Source organism: Thalassophryne amazonica, chromosome 7, assembly GCF_902500255.1.
Source record: "Thalassophryne amazonica chromosome 7, fThaAma1.1, whole genome shotgun sequence".
NCBI classification, from domain to species: Eukaryota; Metazoa; Chordata; class Actinopteri; order Batrachoidiformes; family Batrachoididae; genus Thalassophryne; species Thalassophryne amazonica.
This window is the reverse complement of record NC_047109.1, coordinates 116,555,636-116,581,447: the sequence shown is the minus strand read 5'-3', so window position 1 is coordinate 116,581,447 and position 25,812 is coordinate 116,555,636. Positions and strand designations below refer to the sequence as shown.

Here is a 25,812-nt window from a genome sequence, read left to right as displayed (position 1 = left end):
CTAGTCAGGGCTTTGGCTGGGGAACGTCGGACAGGTTAAGAACACGCGGTGCTCCATTACTTTTCCCTGACCATGTGTATTAATTGCTTTTAAAATCAGCTTAATGCAGGAATGAGATGTGAGGGCGCCATCAATAAATCCCTTTCTCTGCCTCCTATGGTTCAACCCCCCCCCCCCCCCCCCCCCCCCCCCCCCCACACACACACACACTTCAGCCAAAACTTTAATGGGATTTTAATTGAAGTCGTTGCTCTGTAGTTTGTGTATAGACATAACTGTGTTTTTATTTTGTATGAAGTGGCCGTCAAATAGAAGGTATACTGGAAGTGTTTCTACATTCTCACTCTATAGAGATTTATGGGGGGCTGATACTGATGTTGAGGAGTAAAAAATTTACAATACTGATATATCTGCTGATAAATATCTTTAAACATTTGCAGCGATTCGTAACCATTATCAAACTCTTATGACAAAGAAATGTAATTGATGCTTGACGTTTTAAACCAGATTGTCAGCCGCTGTGTTGCATCTCTCAGCAATTGCATCAGATAGACTTCTTGTTCCTCAGTGTGATGAATACGGCAAATTGTGGCTCCAGAGCATGGCCCCTGACCTGACTACTCCCCACCGTCTTGCTTTGTGAGTGGTTTCTCTTTATAAATGTGGGGGAGTGCCACATTTTAATATGTCTGGTGCAGGCATGTGAAAACATGGAAGAGAAAAACTCTGATTACAACACACACAAAGGGAGTGCTGCTTTATTCTTTGCCCAGAACACCACCATCTTTACAGCAAAGATTTTTAAGAGAAAAGTTAAGAGAAAGGCTTTTCTCTTAACCCTCTGGGGCAGACTCCGTCTTATACGACAGCTAAGACCAAGCTTTACTAAATTATAAATAACATTTTAATGATATGAGATAGAAACTTTTTTTTTTTTGCTGAAAAGTTAACTCCGCGGACTTTTGAGCCAGCCATCGGCCAGCTTTGTACTCCTCATAGAAGCTGTGTGATGACGTGCGCAATTTGAGTGTCCAATCGGAATTGGTTCACCGTCACATGGTTTTCCAAAATCCAATCATTAGGGCAGATTTACCTCACGTGAAAAGCCAAAGATCATTTTCAGGAGTGATATGTTACTAGTTGGCCCGTTTGAATAGCCCCCTGGGTGCTCCAATGAGTACATGCTGTTAGTACATACTCAGTGTGCCCTGCGCCATTACGCACAGCGATCAGTGAGAGAGCCCCTGATGACAGTCTCACGTGCTCAAACAGAGTGTGTAACTATCAGGATTGCTCCACTAGTTTGCATGTGAATGTTACTGCATAACTCTGTTGCTTTCTCTGCGTAAAGCACTGTTTACCATATCAGTGGACAACAAAACTCGTATATATTGTTCAAAATGTGCATTTGTGTTTATTGTTTGAACTTTTTTGTTGTACAGTCTTTCACACAAGGCCTCAAATTACCTTTATAAAGTGTCAAAACAGTTATTATAGTTTGTTGTAGGGCTGCAACAAACGATTATTTGGATCATCGATGAATCTGATGGGGTTTTGACATGATTAATTGATTAATCGGATTAGCAGGGAATTTTTTAAAAATGTGCCAGGGTAACAGTTTTTCTCTCCTTCCATCACTTTATTTAACAACAGAACATTATTTGAAAACTTAAAATACTTGAAAATCAACAAATCGTCAAATGTCCCTTGGCTGTTGAAATATAAAATAATAAAGAATAAAACAGTTTATAATAAAGAACAAAAATAATTTCAAATGACATTGCTTTATCAAAGTGCTGAGTTACCATAAAACAACATTGAAACATATAAATGTTATAAAATATATGGTGAAAAAAGAGGTATTTTTGTTGCTGCAAATGAGCAATTAGCATAACCAGTTAACCATAAAACCTAAATCAAAAACTGTAGCCTGACTCATATGTGCAACATTCTCTGTAACTTGTAAACTATGTGGTCATTTCACAGTGACACATGTGACTCATGTCTCTTTCTCTAAAATTGTATTGTAGCATTATTAGTTATTATTACTATTTTTAATGTTGCTATTATTAATATATAAATAAAAATAAATTTAAAAATATTATAATTTGTAATACATTTGACTCTTGTACAACAACAAACGCTGAGCCATTAATTATTATACAGAAAACAAATGCACAAACATGCTGAAATGCCAGCAGCTTAATGCTAACTTTAACATTGAAAATAGACATAGACATGCTAACGCATTAGCATTGGCGTTAGCATAAAATGCATCTATCAACTTTTTCAGAAGACCATAACAGGTCAGTTTAACATAGAAAAGGTAAATATTCCTCACAGACATATGCTCTTTAGGGTTTTAGTGGAGAAAAATGAAGATAAAGCGAAATAAAACAAAAGAAACCAACGAAGCAGCAGCTCGAAGCACTCCTTCATTGGTTTAAGATTCAAAGCAAAGCTCGGTTGATTATATGGAAGAAACAAAACATTTGCGGTAAAACAAAGTTATTTAGCAACTAATTGATGACTAAATTAGTTGACAACTATTTTAATAATCGATTTTAATCGATTAACTCGATTAGTTGTTTCAGCTCTAGTTTGCTGTGTGTTTTGAATAAATGTGTGGAAAATTATTTTTCGCTTTATTTTTTCCTTGCCTATTTTTGATTGTAAACCTTTATTACACTTATAAAACACAACAAAAACATATATATTCTGAAAGCACAGGTTGTCCTGAAAAAAAAGAGACATAAAACTTGATTGTGGGATGCAGGGAGAGCTGTTAACAGCAGTAATAAAACATTTATGCCAGGCCAGTGAACTGTCCAAAAAATGCCCTCGGACCCCAGAGGGTTAATGTTGAAAATGTCATTTATAGGACTTTTTAACATAAAATCACATGAATCGGTTGAATATCAAATATTTTCAAAGATGTCAAAGTCTCCATTAGACATAGTTTACTTTAGCTGATAAATTACCATATTTTCCAGAGTATAACTTGCGTTTTATTTTTTTATACTAATTTGGGAGATCCTGTGACTTAGGTGCGATTTTTATATATATACTCAACAAAAATATAAACGCAACACTTTTGGTTTTGCTCCCATTTTGTATGAGATGAACTCAAAGATCTAAAACTTTTCCACATACACAATATCACCATTTCCCTCAAATATTGTTCACAAACCAGTCGAAATCTGTGATAGTGAGCACTTCTCCTTTGCTGAGATAATCCATCCCACCTCACAGGTGTGCCATACCAAGATGCTGATTAGACACCATGATTAGTGCACAGGTGTGCCTTAGACTGCCCACAATAAAAGGCCACTCTGAAAGGTGCAGTTTTGTTTTATTGGGGGGGATACCAGTCAGTATCTGGTGTGACCACCATTTGCCTCATGCAGTGCAACACATCTCCTTCGCATCATCCGTGAAGAGAACACCTCTCCAACGTGCCAAATGCCAGCAAATGTGAGCATTTGCCCACTCAAGTCAGTTACGACGACGAACTGGAGCCAGGTCGAGACCCCGATGAGGACGACGAGCATGCAGATGAGCTTCCCTGAGACGGTTTCTGACAGTTTGTGCAGAAATTCTTTGGTTATGCAAACCGATTGTTTCAGCAGCTGTCCGAGTGGCTGGTCTCAGATGATCTTGGAGGTGAACATGCTGGATGTGGAGGTCCTGGGCTGGTGTGGTTACACGTGGTCAACGGTTGTGAGGCTGGTTGGATGTACTGCCAAATTCTCTGAAACGCCTTTGGAGACGGCTTATGGTAGAGAAATGAACATTCAATACACGAGCAACAGCTCTGGTTGACATTCCTGCTGTCAGCATGCCAATTGCACGCTCCCTCAAATCTTGCGACATCTGTGGCATTGTGCTGTGTGATAAAACTGCACCTTTCAGAGTGGCCTTTTATTGTGGGCAGTCTAAGGCACACCTGTGCACTAATCATGGTGTCTAATCAGCATCTTTATGTCACACTTGTGAGGTGGGATGGATTATCTCAGCAAAGGAGAAGTGCTCACTATCACAGATTTAGATTGGTTTGTGAACAATATTTGAGGGAAATGGTGATATTGTGTATGTGGAAAAAGTTTTAGATCTTTGAGTTCATCTCATACAAAATGGGAGCAAAACCAAAAGTGTTGCGTTTATATTTTTGTTGAGTATAACTTATGTACTAAAAGACAAGTGTGTGTGTGTGTGTGTGTGTGTATATATATATATATATATATATATATATATATATATATATATATATATATATATATATATATATATATATATATATATATATATAGTATTCCCTGCTCACTCGGTTGCCTCCGAGCTTTGAAAATTTGCTGAGGGGAAATCCCTACTTACACAATGACTCTATGTAAAAGGTTAATCTGTGTACTTATGGTGCTCAGATGGACCGTTAATAAGGAGAAAGTAGGGCTCAATATTAATCAAGATTCTACCCTCCAATACCTAAATCTTACAGGAAACTGATTTTAGCACTAACCAATATGATTTATAAGGGGAATGGCATGCATGGCGGCGGCGGGGGGGGGATTTTATGTTGGTAAAATTAAGTTGCAAGGTAAGGCTAGTACAGTGCATTCAAGAATTCAAGAAACTTTATTTGTTGTGCCAACTCACATTTACATGTTAATGGTATGAAATTAGTACCATTAACATTAAAGCCTTCTAAAAACTATAGATAGAAATATAAACTATTAAATAAATAAAATAAAAGCTGAAATTAGCCATGTTTAATACCAAATATAAGTGTGAACAGCAAGTAGATTATAATATTGCACTGGAAATTAAGTTAAAACCAACATTGCACGTATATTGCACACAGAAGATTATTGTACATGGGCAATTAAAGTGTTTTTAGTGCAGTTTATGTGATGGTGTAAGTTCTAGGGAGCATGACTCGAGTTCAACAGTCTAACATCCTCAGGGAAGAAGCTGTTTCTGAGCCTGGTAGTTCGACACTGAATGCTCCCAAGCTGCCTGCCTGAGGGGAGGGGCTGAAACAGACTGTGTGCTTGATGGGAGGAGTCCCTCAGAATGCGGAGAGCCCTTCCCATGCACCGTGATGAGTAGAGATCTGAGGTGGTGGGAAGGCTGCTCCCTACAGTTCTCTGTGCAGCCTTTACCACCCTTTGCAGAGCCCCCCTCTCAGCAGCCATGCCACACAGTGATGCAGGTGCAGAGGATGCTCACCACTGCACAGTGATAGAAGCTCCTCAGAACAGAGCTCCCAAGTCCGCCTCCCGCAGCTTCCTGAGGAAGTAGATGCACTGGTGGGCTTTCCTGATCAAACGGGAGGTGTTGGCACCCCAGGTGAGGTCACTGGGTATGTGCACACCCAGGTACCTAAAGCTGGAGACCACTTCCACAGCTGCCCCTCCGATGTACAGGGGAGGGGGAGGGCACTTGTTCTTCCTAAAATCCAGAAAGTATTCACAGCTCTTCACTTTTCCCGCTTTTTGTTAAAGCGTTATTCCAAAATGGGGCAAATTCATTTTTTTTCCTCAGAATTCTACACCCAACACCCCATAATGACAACATGAAAAAAATTTTCTTGAAAGTTTGCAAATTTATTAAAAAACAAAACAAAAAACAAACTAACTAAGAAATCACATGTACTTTGTTGATGCACCTTTGGCAGCAATTCCAGCCTCAAGTCTTCTTGAATGTGATGCCACAAGCTTGGTGCACTTATCTTTGGACAGTTTGGTCCATTCCTCTTTGCAGCACCTCTCAAGCTCCATCAGGTTGGATGGGGAGTGTCAATGCACAGCCATTTTCAGATCTCTCCAGAGATGTTCAATCAGATTTGGGTCTGGGCTCAAGGACATTCACATAGTCGTCCTGAAGCACTGTACTAGCTTTACCTTGCAACTTAACTTTACCAACATAAAATCCCCCCCCATGTGTGCCATTCCCCTCATAAATCATATTGGTTATTGCTAAAATCAGTTTCCTGTAAGATTTAGGTATTGGAGGGTAGAATCTTGATTAATATTGAGCCCTACTTCCTCCTTATTAATGGTCCGTCTATATGTACTCAGGATTTTATCCAACGCCATAATTCTTGGTTTAGAGGTCAACAGACGTGTTACTTAACAAAATGAAAGCTGTGACAGAGTCACAGATGGCGTCAAGTCAAGGGCGTCTCGAGCCCATCTAAGGCCGAATACTTTCTGTTTTTATTTTTACATTTATCTTCTTCTGTGGTTGAATTATGTTCTTGTTTATGAAATTACATCCCCACTCACGCTGTTTTAATTTGTGGACCACGTCTGCATTCATTGGCCAAAAAACGCACACCTGGACAGTGTAATGACGAGCAGGACGCCCGTCTCACTGCAATAAATATGAACTTACTTATGATCTTTATTTTTATGCAGACGACTGTTTGACTTATACGGTTGTTGACTCAGTTTTACGACATACTTTGAAACTACTTTGTGGACAATGTTGCGATGGGCTGTTTATAATGTGCAGGACAAAATATGAGACACACCTGTTATTTCACCTATATGGGACAAAATACTTGAAGCGTGCTACAATTATGTAAACAGGGCAGAATAAAAGCATTACTAACAACGACTGCAAATTTCATAAAGTGAGTATTTCTAATGGAGTTGTTGGATCGGCTCACAGTGACCCGTCGTGTCTATTTTTGCGACCACACTGTGTATTTCTTTTCATTTGGACAGCTCATGCCAGTTGGTCTTCTCACTAACTTTCCTCATTACAGTGAATCTTTCACCTTTTATGTGCTCGTCATTTATTCTCAGAGTTTGTTTGTGGGGCTGCAGAGCAGCGCGATGGGGGTCTGCTAGTTTGTGGGCTGGGAGCATGTCCAGATCCTTTTAATTAAGACCTAGTTTTTATGCACTTGATTAATCAGTGAAATCAGGAGACAGCAGTGGGAGGCTGCACACAGATTTGTCAATTTGTCCCTTAAAGGAAATGTATGCGTACACATAGTTGCATTTTGCCGTTGAGGGTGCAGCCGGAATTTGCATTTTGAAGTAAATTGGTCACTTTTTCATGGCAGTGAGCTGTCTGACCTCAGACTGAGCTGGAAAGTAATGGACACACACTCGCTGCATGCACATTCATGCACAGGATGTGATCTGTGTGTGTGTGTGTGTGTATGTATATATATATATATATATATATATATATATATATATATATATATAAACTCTGTAAGCATCCCACTGGTCTGCCCCATGCCAAGTTCTTACACAGTCTGTTTTATTTTATTTCCGCAGTTTCTTTGTGGGTGTATGGTGGTGGGGGTTGGGGGGGGGGGTCTCCAACTGAGTATTTTGTTTCCTGATTGTTCAGTCTGATGCAAAGAGACACATTTCAGAACCAATGTACACCTGTTGGGATTTGGGGGACATCAGGTGAATGAGGGACGATGAGGTGGAGGTGTTTTAATGATGAAAGGCTTCACCTCAGGGACCTGGGGTGGATTCCTGCTGCACCCACTCGCACACTTTGCGTGTAGGACTCTTTCCTCTCTGGAAAATGTCTCATGCCTGAGTTTGCCATCTAAATTCTAATGCCCCGTTGGACCATTGGCACGACACTGGTCGGTAGACAGTGTGTAGGGGATCCTCTTCTTTTTGTTCAGTCTTCCATCCGCACTGTAAAATGGAAAGGCTGAGTAAGTTCCTTTTGGACAACTGTAGCCTCAACATGGCAGCCTCCATGATTGGACCCACTCACGTATACTGTACTTTCCGGAGTATAAGTCACACTGGAATATAGGTCACACTAGTACAAAAATGCCTCTATAACAGATTAAAAATAAAAACCCATATAGGAGTTGCACTGGACTGTGGGTCGCATATGAAGGATTCATTCTGTGGTTATGAAAACACATCATATGGGAGGTGCTGAAAATGCTCCTCAGGGAGCTGGAGTGGATTCCTGCTGCTCCCACTTTTGTCATAATTAGTTAATTTTTCCAAGACCTTGATTAATAAAAAGTATTTCTGTGGATTTTTCATGGTAGGAAATATATAGTTGGTTTCACTGGCATGATATTTTGACAGCCTGCAGCAGGTTTGGTTTTGTCACCTTTACATTCTGTTCTTTACAAAGTGACAACCCTTACCAAAAAGTAGTATATGCAAGTATGTTTCAAGTATACTTCTAGTTTACTTTTTATATACTTATCAGTACTATTTTTTGGTAAGGGAAGACAAGTGTTTGACTGCAGTGTGTGTGTGTGTGTGTGGGGGGGGGGGGGTGGTGGTAATGAAACATTGCTGGAGGATCTTCTCCTCTCAGGAAATGAATTAGTCATCCCCCTGTCTCATCTGGGATGTGAAGGAGTCACATCGCTCCGGTGTGGATGGCAATATTAATTTAACATGACAGCACATTGATGGTCAATTTCAGTTTCACGGAGGCTGTTTAAGTGGAGTGGTGGAGTATTAATGTGATAAGATGAGAGAACTGAGGGGCGTTACATCTCTCTCCTATCTGCCATGTCCCATACACAGGCAGCCATCTGGACAAATCGGCTCCCCGCATGCTTCCCTCTCACCTCAACTTCAGGTTGCCACGTGTAAGTGAGAAAGACGGAGACAGAATGATTGTCTTTCCTTCTGTTTGACCATCTTTGAATTTAATGTGTGTATCTGTATGCACGTGTGTAGACATGAGGTGGGCTCATGATGTTGGTAAGATTGTTTGTTAGGATTTATTTATTTGTTTATTTGTGTGTGTGTGTGTGTGTGTGTGTATGTATATGTGTGTGTATATATATATATATATATATATATATATATATATATATATATATAAATCTCTCTCTCTCTCTCTCTCTCTCTCTCTCTCTCTCTCTCTCTCTCTCTCTCTCTCTCTCTCTCTCTCTCTCTCTCTCTCTCTCTCTCTCTCTCTATATATATATATATATATATATATATATATATATATATATATATATATATATATATATATATATATATATATATATATATATATATATATATATATATATATATATATATAAATCTTGTGTAATTTCATTTTTCTTGTGCACGTGTGTGAAGGTGTTTGAATTGTTCAGTACTGGACAGATGTCTTTGCCACATTTTATAAATGAAAAACAAGGGTCTTGCCTTAATTATAAAGTAAGACCCTCATTTTCAAGACATATTTGTGGAGAAGAAAACCAAATCTTATTTTTGAGAAAGAAAATGCTTTTATTTGAAAATAATGTTAATAAAGGTCCATTGAAAGAGGAAAAACGGGCTCAATTGCATAAACCAGTAGTACAACAAATGGCGATGCCATAACCAGTGCATTCAGTTCTCCATAGCCAGAAAATTCAGTGCATCTTCTTTGCTAGTGTTTGGATTGTAACAAGAGGTTGATGCATAATGTGTATTAACATGAGTTCTGAGGATGATACAACTCATTTAAAGGATTGCAATCAATCAATCAATCAATCAATTTTTTTATATAGCGCCAAATCACAACAAACAGTTGCCCCAAGGCGCTTTATATTGTAAGGCAAGGTCATACAATAATTATGTAAAACCCCAACGGTCAAAACGACCCCCTGTGAGCAAGCACTTGGCTACAGTGGGAAGGAAAAACTCCCTTTTAACAGGAAGAAACCTCCAGCAGAACCAGGCTCAGGGAGGGGCAGTCTTCTGCTGGGACTGGTTGGACCATATGTTGGTCTTAGCCACACCTCCCTTGCATGCTTGCAGTTAGCCCAAAATGCTGCCGTTCATCTTTTAACAGGCAACTTCAATGGAGATCATAGTTCTCTTGTTCTTGCCTCTCTACACTGGCTTTTGGGTCCTTTTAGGATTTATTTTAAGATTTTATTGTTTGTTTTTAAGTCTCTTCATGGGTCTGTACTGACCTACATATTCGACCTGTTGAAGCTGTGTGTTCTGTTGAGGTTGTAGGTCTGTGGACCAGCTGCTCTTAGTCCTCCCTAAAACAAACTAGGGGTGACTGTGCTTTCTTTGTTGTAGCTCCCAGACTTCGGAATGAACACCCTCTATATGTTAGGTTGGCCCCCATGTTACCTGTTTTTAAGTCTTTTTAAAACGCATCTTTATTCCTTGGCCTTTGTCAGAATGATGTTGGTATGTTCTTGGGCATTGTGGCTCTTGTTATGTCTTTTGTTTGTATTTACTGTTGTTTATTGCCTTGTTTATCTGTTGTACAGCACTTTGCATAGGCCGTAGCAAAACTGCTGTTTTTTTAAGTGCCCAATAAATAATGATGGGCTGGATTGGACTGGAATAAGGCGGGAAGTGAAAGGATACAGTGCGTGGCGTGGTGTGATCCTGTTGCATTCTTTTTTTTATCAAGGTAGAATCCAGTTTTGAAATAAATTGCAGGGGTTGTCGGGGGGTAGTTGTTGTACTGCAAGACTTTTTTCAAGTGCAGCTGAAACTCTGGATGACAAGCACAACTCTGTTATGTAAGTACACAGAGGCAACATAATAAACAGAGTCAGTATCCAGATACTTATACTGTAGACAGACATGCTGAAAATTTTACTCAGATGCTTGTAAAAGTGTACAGAGACAAACATGGACAAATACAAAGAAACTACAGGATGGGCATTGATCTTTTAGTCTTGAAGAGGTCAGATTTGTTTTTACACACCTACCCCCCCCCCACCTCCGTGTTTATGAGTGTTATTAGTCCAAGTTTGCCTTTCAATCTTAGTTACCATCTTAAAATTAGATGTGTCATACTTCCAGCTCACAGCAAGTGACTCGTGTATGAACAAATTAGTAATTTCCACAAAGTGCTTCATCAAATCAGCAGCTGCCCCCGGAATAAATATTACAGAATGTCTCAGGATAGAAGGTGAGGATTTGTTCAAAGAAGCATGTGTAGATATCACGTTCAGCCCGTTATGCAAAATGTGCACTTTATCTGCCAAATGCATTGTTGTATTATTATTATTATTATCATTATTATTATTTAAAATTGTTAAGTTGAGTAGCTGAAGTTTTGTAAAACCAAAGAGGATAGATGGTGCATGACACGGATGCTTGCAGGGCAGGTGCAGCAGCCCTTGCAGCAGTGCCATTAAATGACAAATGGCAGGCAGAGGCTTTGCCACTCTCTCAAATTCTGTCCCGCCCCCTGGACTTATTAATGACAATAATTAGGGAGAAACCTCCCTGCGAAAACCGCCAGAGTGATTAGCGCTTTAATGATGGAATGGGAGGTAGTAAGCGTACACAGAATTGATTTACGTTTTCACCCTGACCTTTGGAATCCAATTTATTCATCCACAGGCAAAGGAAGAGTAGGTAAGAGATGAAGGAAAAACAACACAGACACAGCCAAAGAAGAGAAGGCTTACAGGACACTTTATTTTGTGACGATAGACCGAAAAGTAAATGTCATACAGGTGGACAGTTGAATCCCAGTGTGGACTTGGTATAAATTGATGCAAACATAGTATAATCTTCAGCTCCACCTTGTAGTGCAGTGGGGTCCGGAGCAGCACGTCCCTTGGAGACCCCGAGGTGTTACACAGACTTTGTGTTGTTGTTGTATTTTAACTTGACTTGTGTTACTTTGTTTTGCAGGTTCCAGACCTTTCAAGTGTAAGATTTGTGACTTTGCAGCTGCCCAGTTGGGAGACGCCAGGAATCACGTTAAGAGACACCTCGGCATGAGGGAGTACAGATGTGACATCTGTGGGTGAGTTTCACAGACTTGCACCTTTTAAATATAACGCGATGCTGAAATACCCGCGGCCGTATGAGTATTGTCTCATGTACAGTTTGGACATGTTCAATAAAACTCCTCTATCAACCAATCAATCAGTTATTAACAATATTTTATTTATGTTTAATGGCGTCTGCAGGAGGGCGTGTGTGTGTGTGTGTGTACACGTACGTGACCTTTTGATGAGCGGACGTTAGCTTTGAGTTAGCAGAAGTTAGCGTGCACCCTGATGTCTGCAAGATGTCAGAGGTGTCATCAGGTTACAAAAACAGTGTTTTCAGTACTAGAGCTGTATAATAAATGACAGAGATTATATTTAGGACAGCACGGTGGCTTAGTGGTTAGCACTGTTGCCTCACAGCAAGAAGGTTATGGGTTCAATTCCCGCCTGTGGCTGTTATATGTGGAGTTTGCATGTTCTCCCGGTGTTTGCGTGGGTTTCCTCCGGGTGCTCCGGTTTCCTCCCACATCCAAAGACATGTGGGTTAGGTGGACTGGAATCTTTATATTGTCCGTAGGTGTGCGAGTGGGTGTGAATGTGTTTGTCTTTTTGTGGCCCTGTGACAGACTGGCGTCCTGTCCTGGGTGTACCCAGCCTTGCACTCTGTGACTGCTGGTATATGCTCCAGCCCCCTGCGGCCCTTAATTGGACTAAGCAGTTGAAGATGGGTGTGTGAGTGTGAGTGTGTGAGATTATATTTACACACACAGTGTCACCTTTGCCCTTAAAAAAAAAAAAAAAAAAAGAACAGAATGAAACAGAATATGACTTTTTAAACTCTTAAAATAGGTCCAGGTTAGCTGTCTCTGAACTTGTCCCAAGAATGTTCCCTGTGAATTTGAAGACTGTGGCAGTAACAGGACTGGACTTATGCTGAGCAAAGACAGACAGACAGACAGACCGACAGACAGACCGACGCAAAGTCTTCGCAATGCCCAATGGCCATATTTGATGGCCTCGGGTAAATATGAATAAAAATGTGTTATTTAAAACTGCTCCCGAATTCACCATTTATTTAACACAAAGTCATTCCAGTGGTACCCAAGGATCCTCAGAAAAGACCTCGCACCAGACTTCTAGTTGTTGCCTTAGGTTGCTGGTGAGCATCTGAGACTCACAACCGCACAGTAAGACAGAAAGGAGACACTAAGACCCAAAGACTTGAACCTTCATTCTCTGGTAAAGGTATTGGCATCACGGAAGTCCTCCGTCCCACAACCTCATGACCCCATAAGCTCTTCCCAGGTGTCTCTCAATCTCAGTAGCCTTGGACCCAAAGATGGCAGTGCCTGCCGGCATTCTTATGAGGCACCTAGTGTCCAATATAGAGAATAGTCCTGTATGTTTAAGTTGAAGTAGCTGGGTGAGGACCCAGTCATCACTCTGTCAGCAAGCACTGGCAACTTGAATTTGGTAAAGGCGGTGGAGGTCGGTGAGCATTGGTGTAATGTGACCTTTTGGATTGATTGAATACCAGATGTGCCACTGTATATTGGACCATCGGTAAAAGTGTGACTGCATATGCTGGGAGTCCCACGAGAAGGACATTGTAGTAGTCAAAGACAGAGATAACCAAAGAACCAGGAGCTGGGTGGCATACTGAGTTAGGTAAGGTGTTATTTTTCATAAATTATTTTTTAGCTTTGCAGTAATTATTACATTTGGGACTTTCTTCTGATTATTGTATGAATAAGTCTTTTTTTTTATTTGTTTTTTTCCCCTTTCCTAAAAGGATAAATGTAACACTCGTAGTCAGCTGTTCTTTAAAATTAGTGGCATAAGAAATAGTTTGGTTTCTTCGTCATTTCATGTGCATATAATCCTAATTGGATGTTTGTGTGGGTAACAATGTGCCCCTTAGTACTCGGTAGTGAAAGAGTGGCGTTATAATCCCAGACCCTCGGCCCCCCTACGTGTGGACCATATGTTGTGTTCCTGTGGTGGACCTCCTCACTGCCGTGCCATGTTCAGACGGACGTGTTAAGCTGTTTTACATGCGGTCGGGGAATAGAGGGGAAAGTGTGGGATTTCAGCTTTGTGCCGCGGCTACACGCCCGCTAAGATGAAGACATATGCAGACTTATTACTTTCTCCCTGCGTGTAATTCTGTTCAGCCGTTCTGTTTAGTGGAGTCGCAGGCTGAATTTGTTCTTCTGTGTTTATTTGCTCCTGCTGATGTTGGCAAACAGATTACAGGAGGCGCGAACAAGCTTCGGTTTAAACTTTGCTTCTCCTTTAATGAGAGGAAAGTCTCGCTTTTCCCAAGCCCTCCAGCTGAAAACCTCTTCTTCTCCCAAGTGCTGCTGCTAACGCGTCGGGCTTCGACCAGCCGGTGCTCGCACAAACGTACATGCACATACATAAAGAGCAGTTCTCCAATATTCTTTTAAATGGGACGACTAAATACACCCCCTGGTTTCACAAATCACTCGAATGGAGGTGCCGGGTCCTGCCAGTGCCATCCGGCGGTGACAAATCGGCCCTGTGTGTGCTCTCAGTCCTGACTGATCACCAGGCCGGCCCTCCATCTGACTAAAGAGCAGCAAATACAAAGAACCACCCCCCCAGAAACTCCCTCATTACGAACAAACACACACACACTTATAGCTGCTCTCCTTCCCAAAGTTTTCACATCCGATGATGCGTCAATCTGAATCTAAAGCAGGTTTGTAACGGACGGCCGTGTTTCAGCTGTAAAGTGTCACGTGATCACACGGTGTGATTTGGCTCATCGAGAAAAGTGAGATTATGGTGTGATTAACTTCACCTCTGTAATCATAATTTATCATTACTGTCTGTCAACTTTTTTCTGCAGAAAACAAACAAACTTAATAAATAAACAAACCAATAAAAATGAAGAAGTAAATTCATCATCGTCTTTAAAAATGTGTGGGGAAAAAACAAAACAAGTAAAATTTAAATATTATTTTTGAAATGGTGGTTTCTGAACAAAGGAAGGACTCTGTATCTGGTGAAATATGTACAATTATTTAACAGCTAATTAGATCCTTGTCACTTGATTGGTGGTTGGTTTGTATGCCACATGATAGTGATCATTTGTCTTATTTGCAATTTTGTTCCATTTACGGTGCAATTTTGGTTCCATACGTTTTGCACCATTGCACACCACGACCACCTTAAGGTAAAAGTAAGACGTATTGCCTTTGCGTACATGCAGTGATCAAGCATTGAAGGACCGCGCGCTCACACTAGCACTCTCACAACCTCTGACACAGCGACATCTAGGGATGCACCGATCCTGATACCAGTATTGGGTAGCGGCTGGATCCCGTATTCATTTACTCGTACTTGTAATCCTAAAATGTCTCTGATACTACATGACCGATACCACTTTACAACAGCGTGATGTCAACCTCTCAATGTGGGTTTTTCACGCACACACTCTGAAATTTCCAGATGATAACCTCTAGTTTTTTCATACGTTTTGAACACTGCAGCTTAAACAATGATGCAGCTAATTTATGGATTTTTACAGGCTTTCATGTAATTTACTCATAAGTCGAAATACGTGCGTCAATGCTGTCCATTAACTGGCTGAAACCCGCGGCCCTCATGCGGAGAAAATTCACACGGAGTAAATTAAAACTCTCACCTGTTTGTGGAATTCATCATCATCCGTTCCTGAAGAAAAATAATCCACAAAGCCTCCTGAGTCTGGAACACAACATCTGAAAACACTTAAATTCCTCATACGGCTGAAAAAAAGTTCCTCTGTGAGTTTGGAACTTTGCGCCGCAGTTTCTCCGTCAGAACTCAGATCATGGTTTCAGCAATGGAGACTGTCCATCAGGTTGGTGAGTTTCAGCCCTTGGTGTGGGTGTTCAGGCCGATGTGAGACCGGCTCGGTCCGCTACAGGTGTAATCCGTTTGCGGAATTTCTGTGGCGCTGGGTTCGGACCCTCCGCTCACCTCCACGAGCTACACTTTGTGCCAGGAATTGAGTCACTGCGCTTTAAAGACTCACTTACCACAAGCAATGGGCAAGTCTGTCTGAACGTGAGGAAATTATCCCATGAGTCACAAAGGAAAAATAAAATAATGTTAAAATTACTCCATTTTACCTCTGTGTGTTGCGGAGATACCGCGCGACACCGTGTTTGTGTGTGCGCACACACACCGCGCTCATCAATATTACGTGTTTCACCTTTGGGGAAAAAGAAAACATTTAGTTTGTATTTGTGTATGTTTGTGTGTGTGGATAAAAACAGAAACAGGCTCACAGCTGATAACACAGAGAAGTTGCTTTTCATGAAAAAGAATCTGCCCCTCACATTTTCATAAAAGGCTTGTAGTCCTCACAGACATAAGTAAAGTTATTTATGGACAGTTTCAGTTCAGTTATTGGTGTGGTATATTTTGTGGTGCTGACGTCCACAGATTAAGGCCCGGTCACACGGCACTTAACGAAGGGCAAGGAAGCCCAAACAAAACAAGAAATCTGGACTTTTGTTGACATCATTTAACCTTCGCACAGCTTTGTTCCTGCAGCTGGCGCTTCGTTAGGATTTTTAAACTGTTGAAAAATTTGAACGAATGCCGCTGAAAACCTCAATTCTTCTGTATTTTGTTTTGCTGTCATGCTTGACGTTTTTTTTATTGTTTGCTTAGTTTTTGTAACGTTAGCGTTTAATTTGACTTTGTTCAACCAGCTGAATGTTTTCACACAGTATAGAAGCTGGTTTGTGAGCACTTTAGTGGAGGAGTTGCCACTCCTCCGTGGCAGTGCTGGTGTGTGGTGTGGGGCTTCTGCCGCTGCGTGTGATGTGGCGAGTGCTACTGTGGTCATGCCATGGTACTGGCCGCTAGCACACAGCAGTGCATGATAGTGGTGTTGTTCCAGCGCTACGCGCACATGAGGAGAGAGTTGCTGCACAAAAAGTCCCGTCGGAGCTGCAGCATTTTGTCCATGACCTCTGAAGGGCTTGCTGTCCTCCAGAGCCTGCTGGCCTTGTCAGTGCCTGACAGTTGAGGAAGTGATCCTTGATCACTGCATATTTGTTCTTCGCGGGAGGGCTTTGCAGGAGCGTGATCAGCCTTGCTTGTTTCTGTGGACTTGCTGACAGCTGATACGATTGTTGATGGCTGTGTATTTGTTCGCAGCAGGGGCTTTGTAGGAGCACGATCAGCCTTGTTTAACCCAGTGTGATCAGCTGGAGAGAAGGTGAAGCACGCGCGTGTGTGTATGTGTCTGTCTGATCCACATACACAGCGCCTGTGCGTGCGTGCGTGAGGTGATCAAAAACGGCAGGGTTTTGAAAAAAGGCAAAGCGAGAGAGACAGCGCTAGCTATCTCTCTCGCGCTCCCTCGGTCTCGTACACATGCATTTCAGGTGTACAGACAGAGATTACATTTTGGTATTTGAGAAATATTTGGGGTGCTTGCAGTGTGTATTTTGATGGCGTATTAGCATCTGTGGTTAGTGTGGTGTTTTTGTTCTTGTTTTTGTGAAAAATGCAAGGCATCTTATGAATGTTGAACAAGTGTTTCAGTTTTTTATTTTTTTTTAAGTTGGAGGGCGCAGCGCATCGTCAGAGTCTGAACCAGACAGTGAGGATTCTGATGATGGAGCTGATCCCTCTTTTTGTTCTGGACGAGGAACCAGAGCAGGTGGATCCACTGACGTGTGCACAGATCTCCACAGTGGGTCGGATCATGTGCTTCTGTTTGCAGCTGAGTTCTGGAACTTTACTTTTTTTCCCCCAATTCATGCATGGAAAAAATAATATCCAAAGGCACACTGCCATTGATTGGTGCGTCGTTGACCTCTGAGACGATGTGGTTACCTGGGCTGTGACACTGAGGCAGCGGGTGAGATCACGGTGTCCACCTCACTTTAGCCTTCGCTCGATGTTGTTGGTCTGTTCTCGGGAGCAGGAGAACAGTGTTGATTGTTAGAGATCATATTGTTGTGGCATTTAATTAACAAATGCAAATGCAAGGCCAGAGCTGATTGGAACCCGTGACCACTCTGCCAATCAAACCTGAGTGGTTTGGTCAGTGCCTTGCTCATCATCGCTCACACTTTATAGGCTTTCTGTCTGCTCACTTTCTCCGCATTTCTTTGTCTTTCTTCTCCACCATCTGTAACCCTGTCTGTGTCTTTATTCTCAAACAAGAACTCCCAAGGTGGGAAAAAAGGAGAACTATAACACAAATTGGCTGCTAGCATTCACAATAAGATTTCTCATTTTTAATTGGTTAAAAAAAGTGATGTTTCCGCATGTGAGACGGCAGATTGTTGCATTTTCTCTTGGCGTGTGTTTTTTGTCCACAGTGGGACTCGGCCACTTAATGAGTCTCCTCCGCCTCTCCTCCATCATGTTGCGGAAAGTCGGTGGATTCAGCGTTTCTGCCCTCGCCGCTCCCTCGCGCTCTCCAAAGGTGCAGCGGACATCCGCTGCTGTTGTAGGTGCTAAATTATGCATAAACAGTCTAAATGCTTTGAGGCATTGGTTTAATATCGTGGCTCGGGCCGTAGAAATATTAACACCATCACGGACACCGATTGTCCTCTTGTGGACGGCCGTTTTTATGATTATGGGTCATAAGTCGCCCGTTTCACAGTGTCGCGTTCAAGAAAACTTAAAAAAACATTTGCTTTCCTGCGACACAAAAAAGTTTGCAGCTCGGCAAACTTCGTCTTCCCCACAGAGAAAGCTGCGTGGTGGTTTCTCCCCTTCTGCCCTTCCCTCGTCTCGGTGTTGACTTGGTGTTGGGGGAGTATATAATAGATATAGTTTCATGTCGGGTGTGTGATTTGACTCTTAACAGGATGGGGCTGGCTCATGTCAGCGTTATTATGTCCCCCCTGTCTTGTCTTTCCGAGAATAGCCCATCAGTTCCGCCCTGCGTGGCTCATCTGCAGTAATGTGCCTTAATGCCCGAGCCTGTGTGAGGAGCACGAGGCCTGGCAGTGACAGTGGAGGAGCATCTTAGCTTGCTGCTTATCCAGAGAAAGCCGTCACTTAACTCAGCCCCCTCTATTGTCTGTCCACACCCCTCTCCTTCTCCACTGACATGATTCTCTATAATCCTTAAAGAGATTCTGCTTAGAACTCCCCGAGAACTATTTTTGTTTTTCTCTCTCTCTCTCTCTTCTTTCCTTCCCTCCCATTTAAACATTAATGGTTGTTGCAGATGAAGAGCGGGATCCCTGTGAGGATGATTATAATGTCACTCCACTGATCTTCCGCCGCCCTGAAATAATTGTACATCATCGCTTCATAACGTGTCACAGGGACACGTTGGTGGCGTGCAATTAAAACCGCAGAATACAATACACCAAATTACTGCCTGTCAGGCGTATGAACAACACACTCGGTGTTTGAGTTACACTTAATCATCACGTACATTAGCGATTTAGCAAAGACACCCCCCGCCGCTGTGCTTATCCACCACCAGCGTGAAACCCGCGGCTCCTTAAAGGCAGAGGCATCTGTGATACAGCAGCTCCAGGGTATCTGTGCCATTTTGTTCCTGAGACCTTTTGAAGGCTCATAATGTCCTGAATGATTCCGCGGCATGCGCGTCATGCGTTAGGAACTAGAAGCAGGAATCCTGAATTTGTTATCACACAACAGATGCAAACTGTAAATATGAATATGCATTAGCTGTTTGGAATCTGACTTGTTCGAGGGGAAAAAAAAAAATTTGTATGTTTTTGCAACCTTTGGATGGTTTCAAATATGCAGAAGATGATCACAAGACAAACTCACAGATTTGCTTACATACTTTTTTATAATCGTGATGCAAATTCAAGTTTACTTTATGAATGTTTGACTAAAGAGGTTTCAAACTGGTCTTATTGGTGTGTATTTCTCAATTTCTGCACATTTAACAGAAACCACACAACTACATATGGGGGGGGGGGGGGGGGGGGGGTTGCCCCTTGAGGGTTTGCTTGTTGTTTTTAAAGATATGACATTTTAGATTAAAAATTCTAAAATTATGTACTTTAAATTCACACTGAAAACAAATCTCGTCAACATCACATAAATTTAATAGAATTAATCAAAACCAGTATGTGGCCCCTGTAAAGTCTGAGCTGGAGACCCCTGAGCAGAGAACAATGCAGACAGTGGAGACAAAAAACAGGATTTATTCTATCACTCAGTCACAGATAAGTACAGAAGTCCAAACATTATTATAGTCTAAACACAGATAACATTGAGCAGGAAGTCCGTACAGTGTTATCGTCCAGCTGGAAACAAGCAGACTGTACGGCCGTGACTACAGGCTGCACGCAGGAATTCAAAACCAGAGAATCAGTATCAAGGCACAAACACACCGAGTTGACGGAACCGGAATCAATCAGCAGGCAAAACTCAGGAATCTCGAAGGGACAGCTCAGGTAGAACAAGCACGGAAAGAGAACGTGAGCAAGCAGGCATTGTAGCTAGATAATCTGATGCTGGAGTGAAGAAGGAGTGACTGTTATATAATGTTAGGAACAGTTAATGTGTAAGTGTACATGGGACCAGAAAACCTGAGGACAGGAAGTAAAGCCGCAGAAACAAACAGAGCTGTTGTCACAATAAGAGCATGATGAGAGCAACCATAATGCATGTGAGAAAAACAACCCAAAGATCAGAACTGACCACCATGAATGTGAACAACCCCATTAATTTAATAACTAAATCATCACTATTACAGCCCCATTTTCTTGAGACACATCAGGGGATGGATACATGATTACTGCCCAGTCACTGATTTACATCAGTCTATAAGAAACATAATCAGTGTGGAACTGTGTGGTCAACAACTCTGGAGCAGGTAGTTCTCAAAAACTGAGTGACTGTGGAGGAAGAAGGCTGGTGAAGGAAGCCACTAAGACACCCAGACAACTCTGATATAGAAGCTTCTCTTACTGATTGCCGAAACTGTTCATTGAGCAACTTTTGTTGAAAACCCAGCTTCATGGTGAAGTCAAAGAGGATTTTCACACACAAAATAAAACCGCTCAGATGTTGTCTCAAGTCTCTCATGTGCCTTCTGGCAAACTGTAACTGGAATTGTTTGATGCCCGACTCCACCATGAAACTGTGTAACAAACGTTGCACTGTGACCAGTCTGTCCAATCACCTCCACGACAATCTGAAAGTCCTTCGGAGTTGTTTTTGGTGTCTTGGTGGCTTCCCTCACTCGGTATTTGAGACCTGGTTGTTCCAGGCAGATTTATCTGAATTATGGAGAACCTGACTTGAAACATTTGCTCATTCCATGTGAATTTTCCAGAGACTCTTTAGAAACATTTGATGATGTGGAAATGTTCATGTGTTCATCTCCCCACTTGTCTAAAGAAAACTGGCTGTGAAAGTGATGATATAATTGTGTTACATGAGCAGGGGCTTCATATTGTAAAAGATTTGTTTTCACTGTGAATTTAAAGGGGATTATTTTAGAAATATATTCATTTTTGTTTTTTGTTGCCATGAAAAAATTAATTGTTTAATAAAAAAACAACAAAAACCTCAAGGCGGCACAAATGTATGCTGCTCATCTGGGATCCCTCAGGAAGAGTTCCAGGATTTGGTGACCTGGATAACCGGCAGAAAATTAATGAATAACTATTTTCTGGGAAGGTGATGGTCTAGTGGTTAAGCATTGGGTTTGAGACCAGAGGATACTCTGTTCAAACCCCTGTCTGCCTGGAAAAATCACAAAGGGCCCTTGAGCAAGGTCCTTAATGCCCAAGTTGCTCCTGGTGTGTAGTGAGTGCCTTGTACGGCAGCACCCTGACATCAATGTGTGAATGGGTGAATGTGAGGCATTATTTTAAAGCACTTTGAGCCACACTTTATAAATGCAGTCCATTTACCATTTTACCGTTTTTTTTTTTTTTTTTTTTTTTTTTTTTAATTTCCCTTTAAAAATGCTTCATTTTATTACTTTTTTTGTGTGTGTGTGAGGGGGCACCGCATTTCTGTCCACCAGGAAGATGTATTCGTGCTTCAGATTGTTGTTCTGGGACGTGAGGACATGGTCCTCATCAGTCTGTGTAGTCCTCTTTACCAAAATAAACCCATTTGGCTCAGATGCGTTTAAGTAAATTTAGTGCAGCATTATCGCAAATGAAATAAGTAATGCTAAAGGTTGTTTGGGAAATAATGCAGAAAGTCTGGTCTGGAAAGGTTAAGTATGTGACGACGCTGTTGTGACGATAACGAGGGCTGCGCGTGGCTCGGAGAGCTCGGCGTTCTGGTTTGACTCGGCGCTCGGTGATCGCTCTTTATGACTGAGACAGCTTTACAGCCTGTTACCCCCCATAACACGATAAAGCGCAGCATAATGGATTGGATGTGTTTAGTAGCCTTAGGCTAATGTTTGTAAAATTAATGTTTTTTTTTTCTTCAAAGAAAAAAACCCAACACAGGGAAACAAGAGGGGAAATGTCAGTATATCAAAATAAATCTCTATAGGTAGAGTTTTTATGTTTGCTGTGGAGCCGGAGTGTCAAACATCATTTCCGTATATGTGGCGATGTCTCCTCCGTTATCTGTAAGCTAAAGCGACGACGACAAACACGCGGCTTAATTTCTGTTTTGATCGTGAGCCCGACGCTCAGCGGAAAGCGGCTCAGCGGCAGTCAAAACAGTACTGTGGCGTGAAATTTGTGTTTCAAATTACAGCGAACAAACACTTGGGGGAGGTGAGTTTGTTTGCTGGGTCAGGCTCATTTTGGTGAAAGGACGGTTTTAAAGAGTTGGAACGAGACTCTGCTCAGCATCTCTGGAATCAGGAGAGAAAATGCAGGAATCTCTGTCAGCACTTCAGTCCCATTAGGGTTTAATAACTATCTCATATTCTTTAGTGGGTCCACAACAGGGGTCTGGGGGGGGGGGGGCTTCATTATCAAAATATTTCCCTTTAATCAAAAACAAACAAAAACAAAGCACCCCTGATGCTAAACAGCAAGATCAGTAGTTCCGCTAAGGCGCCAGCACAGCATGTAGTTTTATGGTGGTGTCTTACACACTCGTGAGGACTCCTGGGCGCCGCTTTGAAACTTTACACTTTTCCTGCATGTTGTTTTTCCCTTTAGAACTCTCCTCTGGTTTTACGCCACTTTACAGTTAGATGGAGAATTAACATTAGTAAAAAAATCAATTCAATCAATCAATTTTTTTTTATATAGCGCCAAATCACAACAAACAGTTGCCCCAAGGTGCTTTATATTGTAAGGCAAGGCCATACAATAATTATGTAAAACCCCAACGGTCAAAACGACCCCCTGTGAGCAAGCACTTGGCTACAGTGGGAAGGAAAAACTCCCTTTTAACAGGAAGAAACCTCCAGCAGAACCAGGCTCAGGGAGGGGCAGTCTTCTGCTGGGACTGGTTGGGGCTGAGGGAGAGAACCAGGAAAAAGACATGCTGTGGAGGGGAGCAGAGATCGATCACTAATGATTAAATGCAGAGTGGTGCATACAGAGCAAAAAGAGAAAGAAACAGTGCATCATGGGAACCCCCCAGCAGTCTACGTCTATAGCAGCATAACTAAGGGATGGTTCAGGGTCACCTGATCCAGCCCTAACTATAAGCTTTAGCAAAAAGGAAAGTTTTAAGCCTAATCTTAAAAGTAGAGAGGGTGTCTGTCTCCCTGATCTGAATTGGGAGCTGGTTCCACAGGAGAGGAGCCTGAAAGCTGAAGGCTCTGCCTCCCATTCTACTCTTACAAACCCTAGGAACTACAAGTTCCTAGGGTTTGTAAAAAAATGTGACTTGTATTGCAAATATATTTAAGTAAGTATGTAACTGGGGACCTTCTGCACTGGAAGCAAGTGCACATAACCGCTTATCCACCACACCTGTCCATTATATTGTTAACATGGTTATCGTGACAATCCCCCGGTGGTGAGGAAGATTGCCTCTTGGTTGAGTCCTGGATGGGATGGTGGATGCGGAGACAACTTGCCCAGTCTAGATGTGCAGCGTGTTCTACATCCAGGGTTGACCTAGAGACACCTATGCGTGGGAATGTCCTTGCACAGTGACAAACACACGGTCCTCGACTGATACTTACCCTGGTCCGATGGGTGGGAAATCCCAGGGGATCAGTACATTATGCCCACAAAGTCCTGTCTGTTTGATTAGTGTGAGCTCTCTGTGGCCTGGACCATCCTGCTGGCACGGCCCTGATTGAATTTTCAGAGGTGTTCTGCAGCACGGCCTAGCTGGAACCATGCTCCAGATGAACAGAAGATTGAAACACTAATGAGTCCAGGTTCCTGTGGAGTGTGTGCTCACTCAGTGGCAAATAAAAATATGCTCCTCCTTGATCAAAGTCATTCCAAAAGTACCCAAGGATCCTCTGAAGAGACCTGCTACTGTAGACATCTAGTGGAGGCTTTAGGTCATTGGTTAGCATCCAAGTCTCACCACCGTGGAGTTAAATAGGAAACACCAGAACCCAAAAAAACCCTGGACCTTTGCAAAGATTGCACTTTGGGCAGTGACCTCATGACTCCATGAGCTCTTCCCACTCCACACGCGATCTCAAAGACTGAGCACCCAGAAACACGGATGAAAATGTCCCTGCTGAGATCAGTGAGTGTCTCCACAGTTTCAACACTTTGACCACATACAGATACACTTCTGACAGCTGAGTCCAGGAAGTCATTGAAAGCCTGGATCTTAGTCTTGATCCAGAACAATTCACAAACCCAAACACTCACAATTCATAATTCATTTATTAGTGTGAAATAATTGTAGAAAAGTACATAAAACGCACACATCATATATGTGACCAAAAGCCACAAGCCCAGAAAACCACGAGTGCAAAACATGTGTACATGATACAGTAATACCTAATACTACTAAAACACACAAATACACACAGTAATTACCACATGAAATATAAAACCAAGACTAAGTCACAAAAACAAACAGATTTCTCATCCAACTTCTCAAGTTTTGTAATCAGAGTAATCATTGATTCTGTGGGATCAATCGATACCTTTTCCCCTCCATAGGCGCCTTTTTATCTTTTTATATGTTGGGATTTTTTTTCCTTAACTACTTTGTAATGAAAAAAGCATTTGAATGTAAGGTTGAAAGCTGTTTGTAGAATTTATGTTTATGATTTTCCAGCAACTCAACCAAAGGATTAATCAACGAATCAGAAAACAATAAAATGTGTGTGTGTGTGTGTTTAGTTTAGGCCTCACAGCTGGTCGCACAAAAAGTCATATAGACTTTGAAGTCGCTGAATTATTTCAAAATGTTGCTGAACGCTGTTCTGCGGAGCTAATCGTGATGTGGAGAGAGAAAAAAAGAGAGAAGTTAATGAGTGATTAACAACAGCAATTAAAAGATGAAGAGGGAGGCAGATGAAAAAAGGGTGTAATTAAAACATCAGTCCTCTCATTGTCAGAAGTGCGAGTGTCACCCATTGTGCGCTTATTAAAAAGCGAGGTGGAGGGGACGGACCGAGCGGGCGCTTCTTTCCAGCACACCAGAGTGTCTGGTAATCTGCTCGTGGATGGAGCTGGGAAGGCCGTAACTCACGTTTAAGTGTTGGGGCCGTGTCATCGCAGGTTCACAGTCATGCATTTCCGTGTTGACACCCATCGGGGCGGTGGGTATTTTGCAGCCAGGAGTAATTTCACTTAATTAATGGGATGCATATTTGATGGAGGAATAAAATATCCCAACTCAGCAAAGTGGAAAAGGGGGAAGATTTAGTAGGAGTTAAAGGTGGAGAGGAGAGTAATTTGTGCGTTCAGTTACCCACTGCTTGAGAGACAGAACGGAAGAAAGCAAAGGAGCAGCGGCGGGGTTAGAGCTGATAAAGATGGCAGTGGTGGAATGGAGGAGCGGACGGCTGAGAGATGGATGGTTGACACCAAGCTGAGCTGGAGTGTGGGGGGAGTGGGCTTTCTCTCCATCGAGAGGGCCGTCAGACTGACAAAGTTTGATTTAATTGATATCACGGCCGAGCTCCTTCCTCAGCTCAAACAGACACATTACGCCGGTTTGCAAACTGGTGGCAGAGCTGCAGCCTGCCAATGACGGTTTTAATATTCATGAGGGGGCTT

At 42.1% G+C, this 25,812-nt stretch overlaps 1 protein-coding gene across 2 annotated transcripts in view; it reads left to right on the top strand.

Moving 5' to 3' along the window:
- znf407 (zinc finger protein 407) overlaps window positions 1-25,812 on the top strand; it is a 403,712-nt gene that overhangs the window by 21,065 nt on the left and 356,835 nt on the right. For both annotated transcript variants that reach the window (XM_034175400.1, XM_034175398.1), the window contains one exon: window positions 11,613-11,727. In XM_034175400.1, coding sequence (XP_034031291.1) covers window positions 11,613-11,727 — 115 coding nt within the window. The remainder of the gene's footprint in view (window positions 1-11,612; window positions 11,728-25,812) is intronic.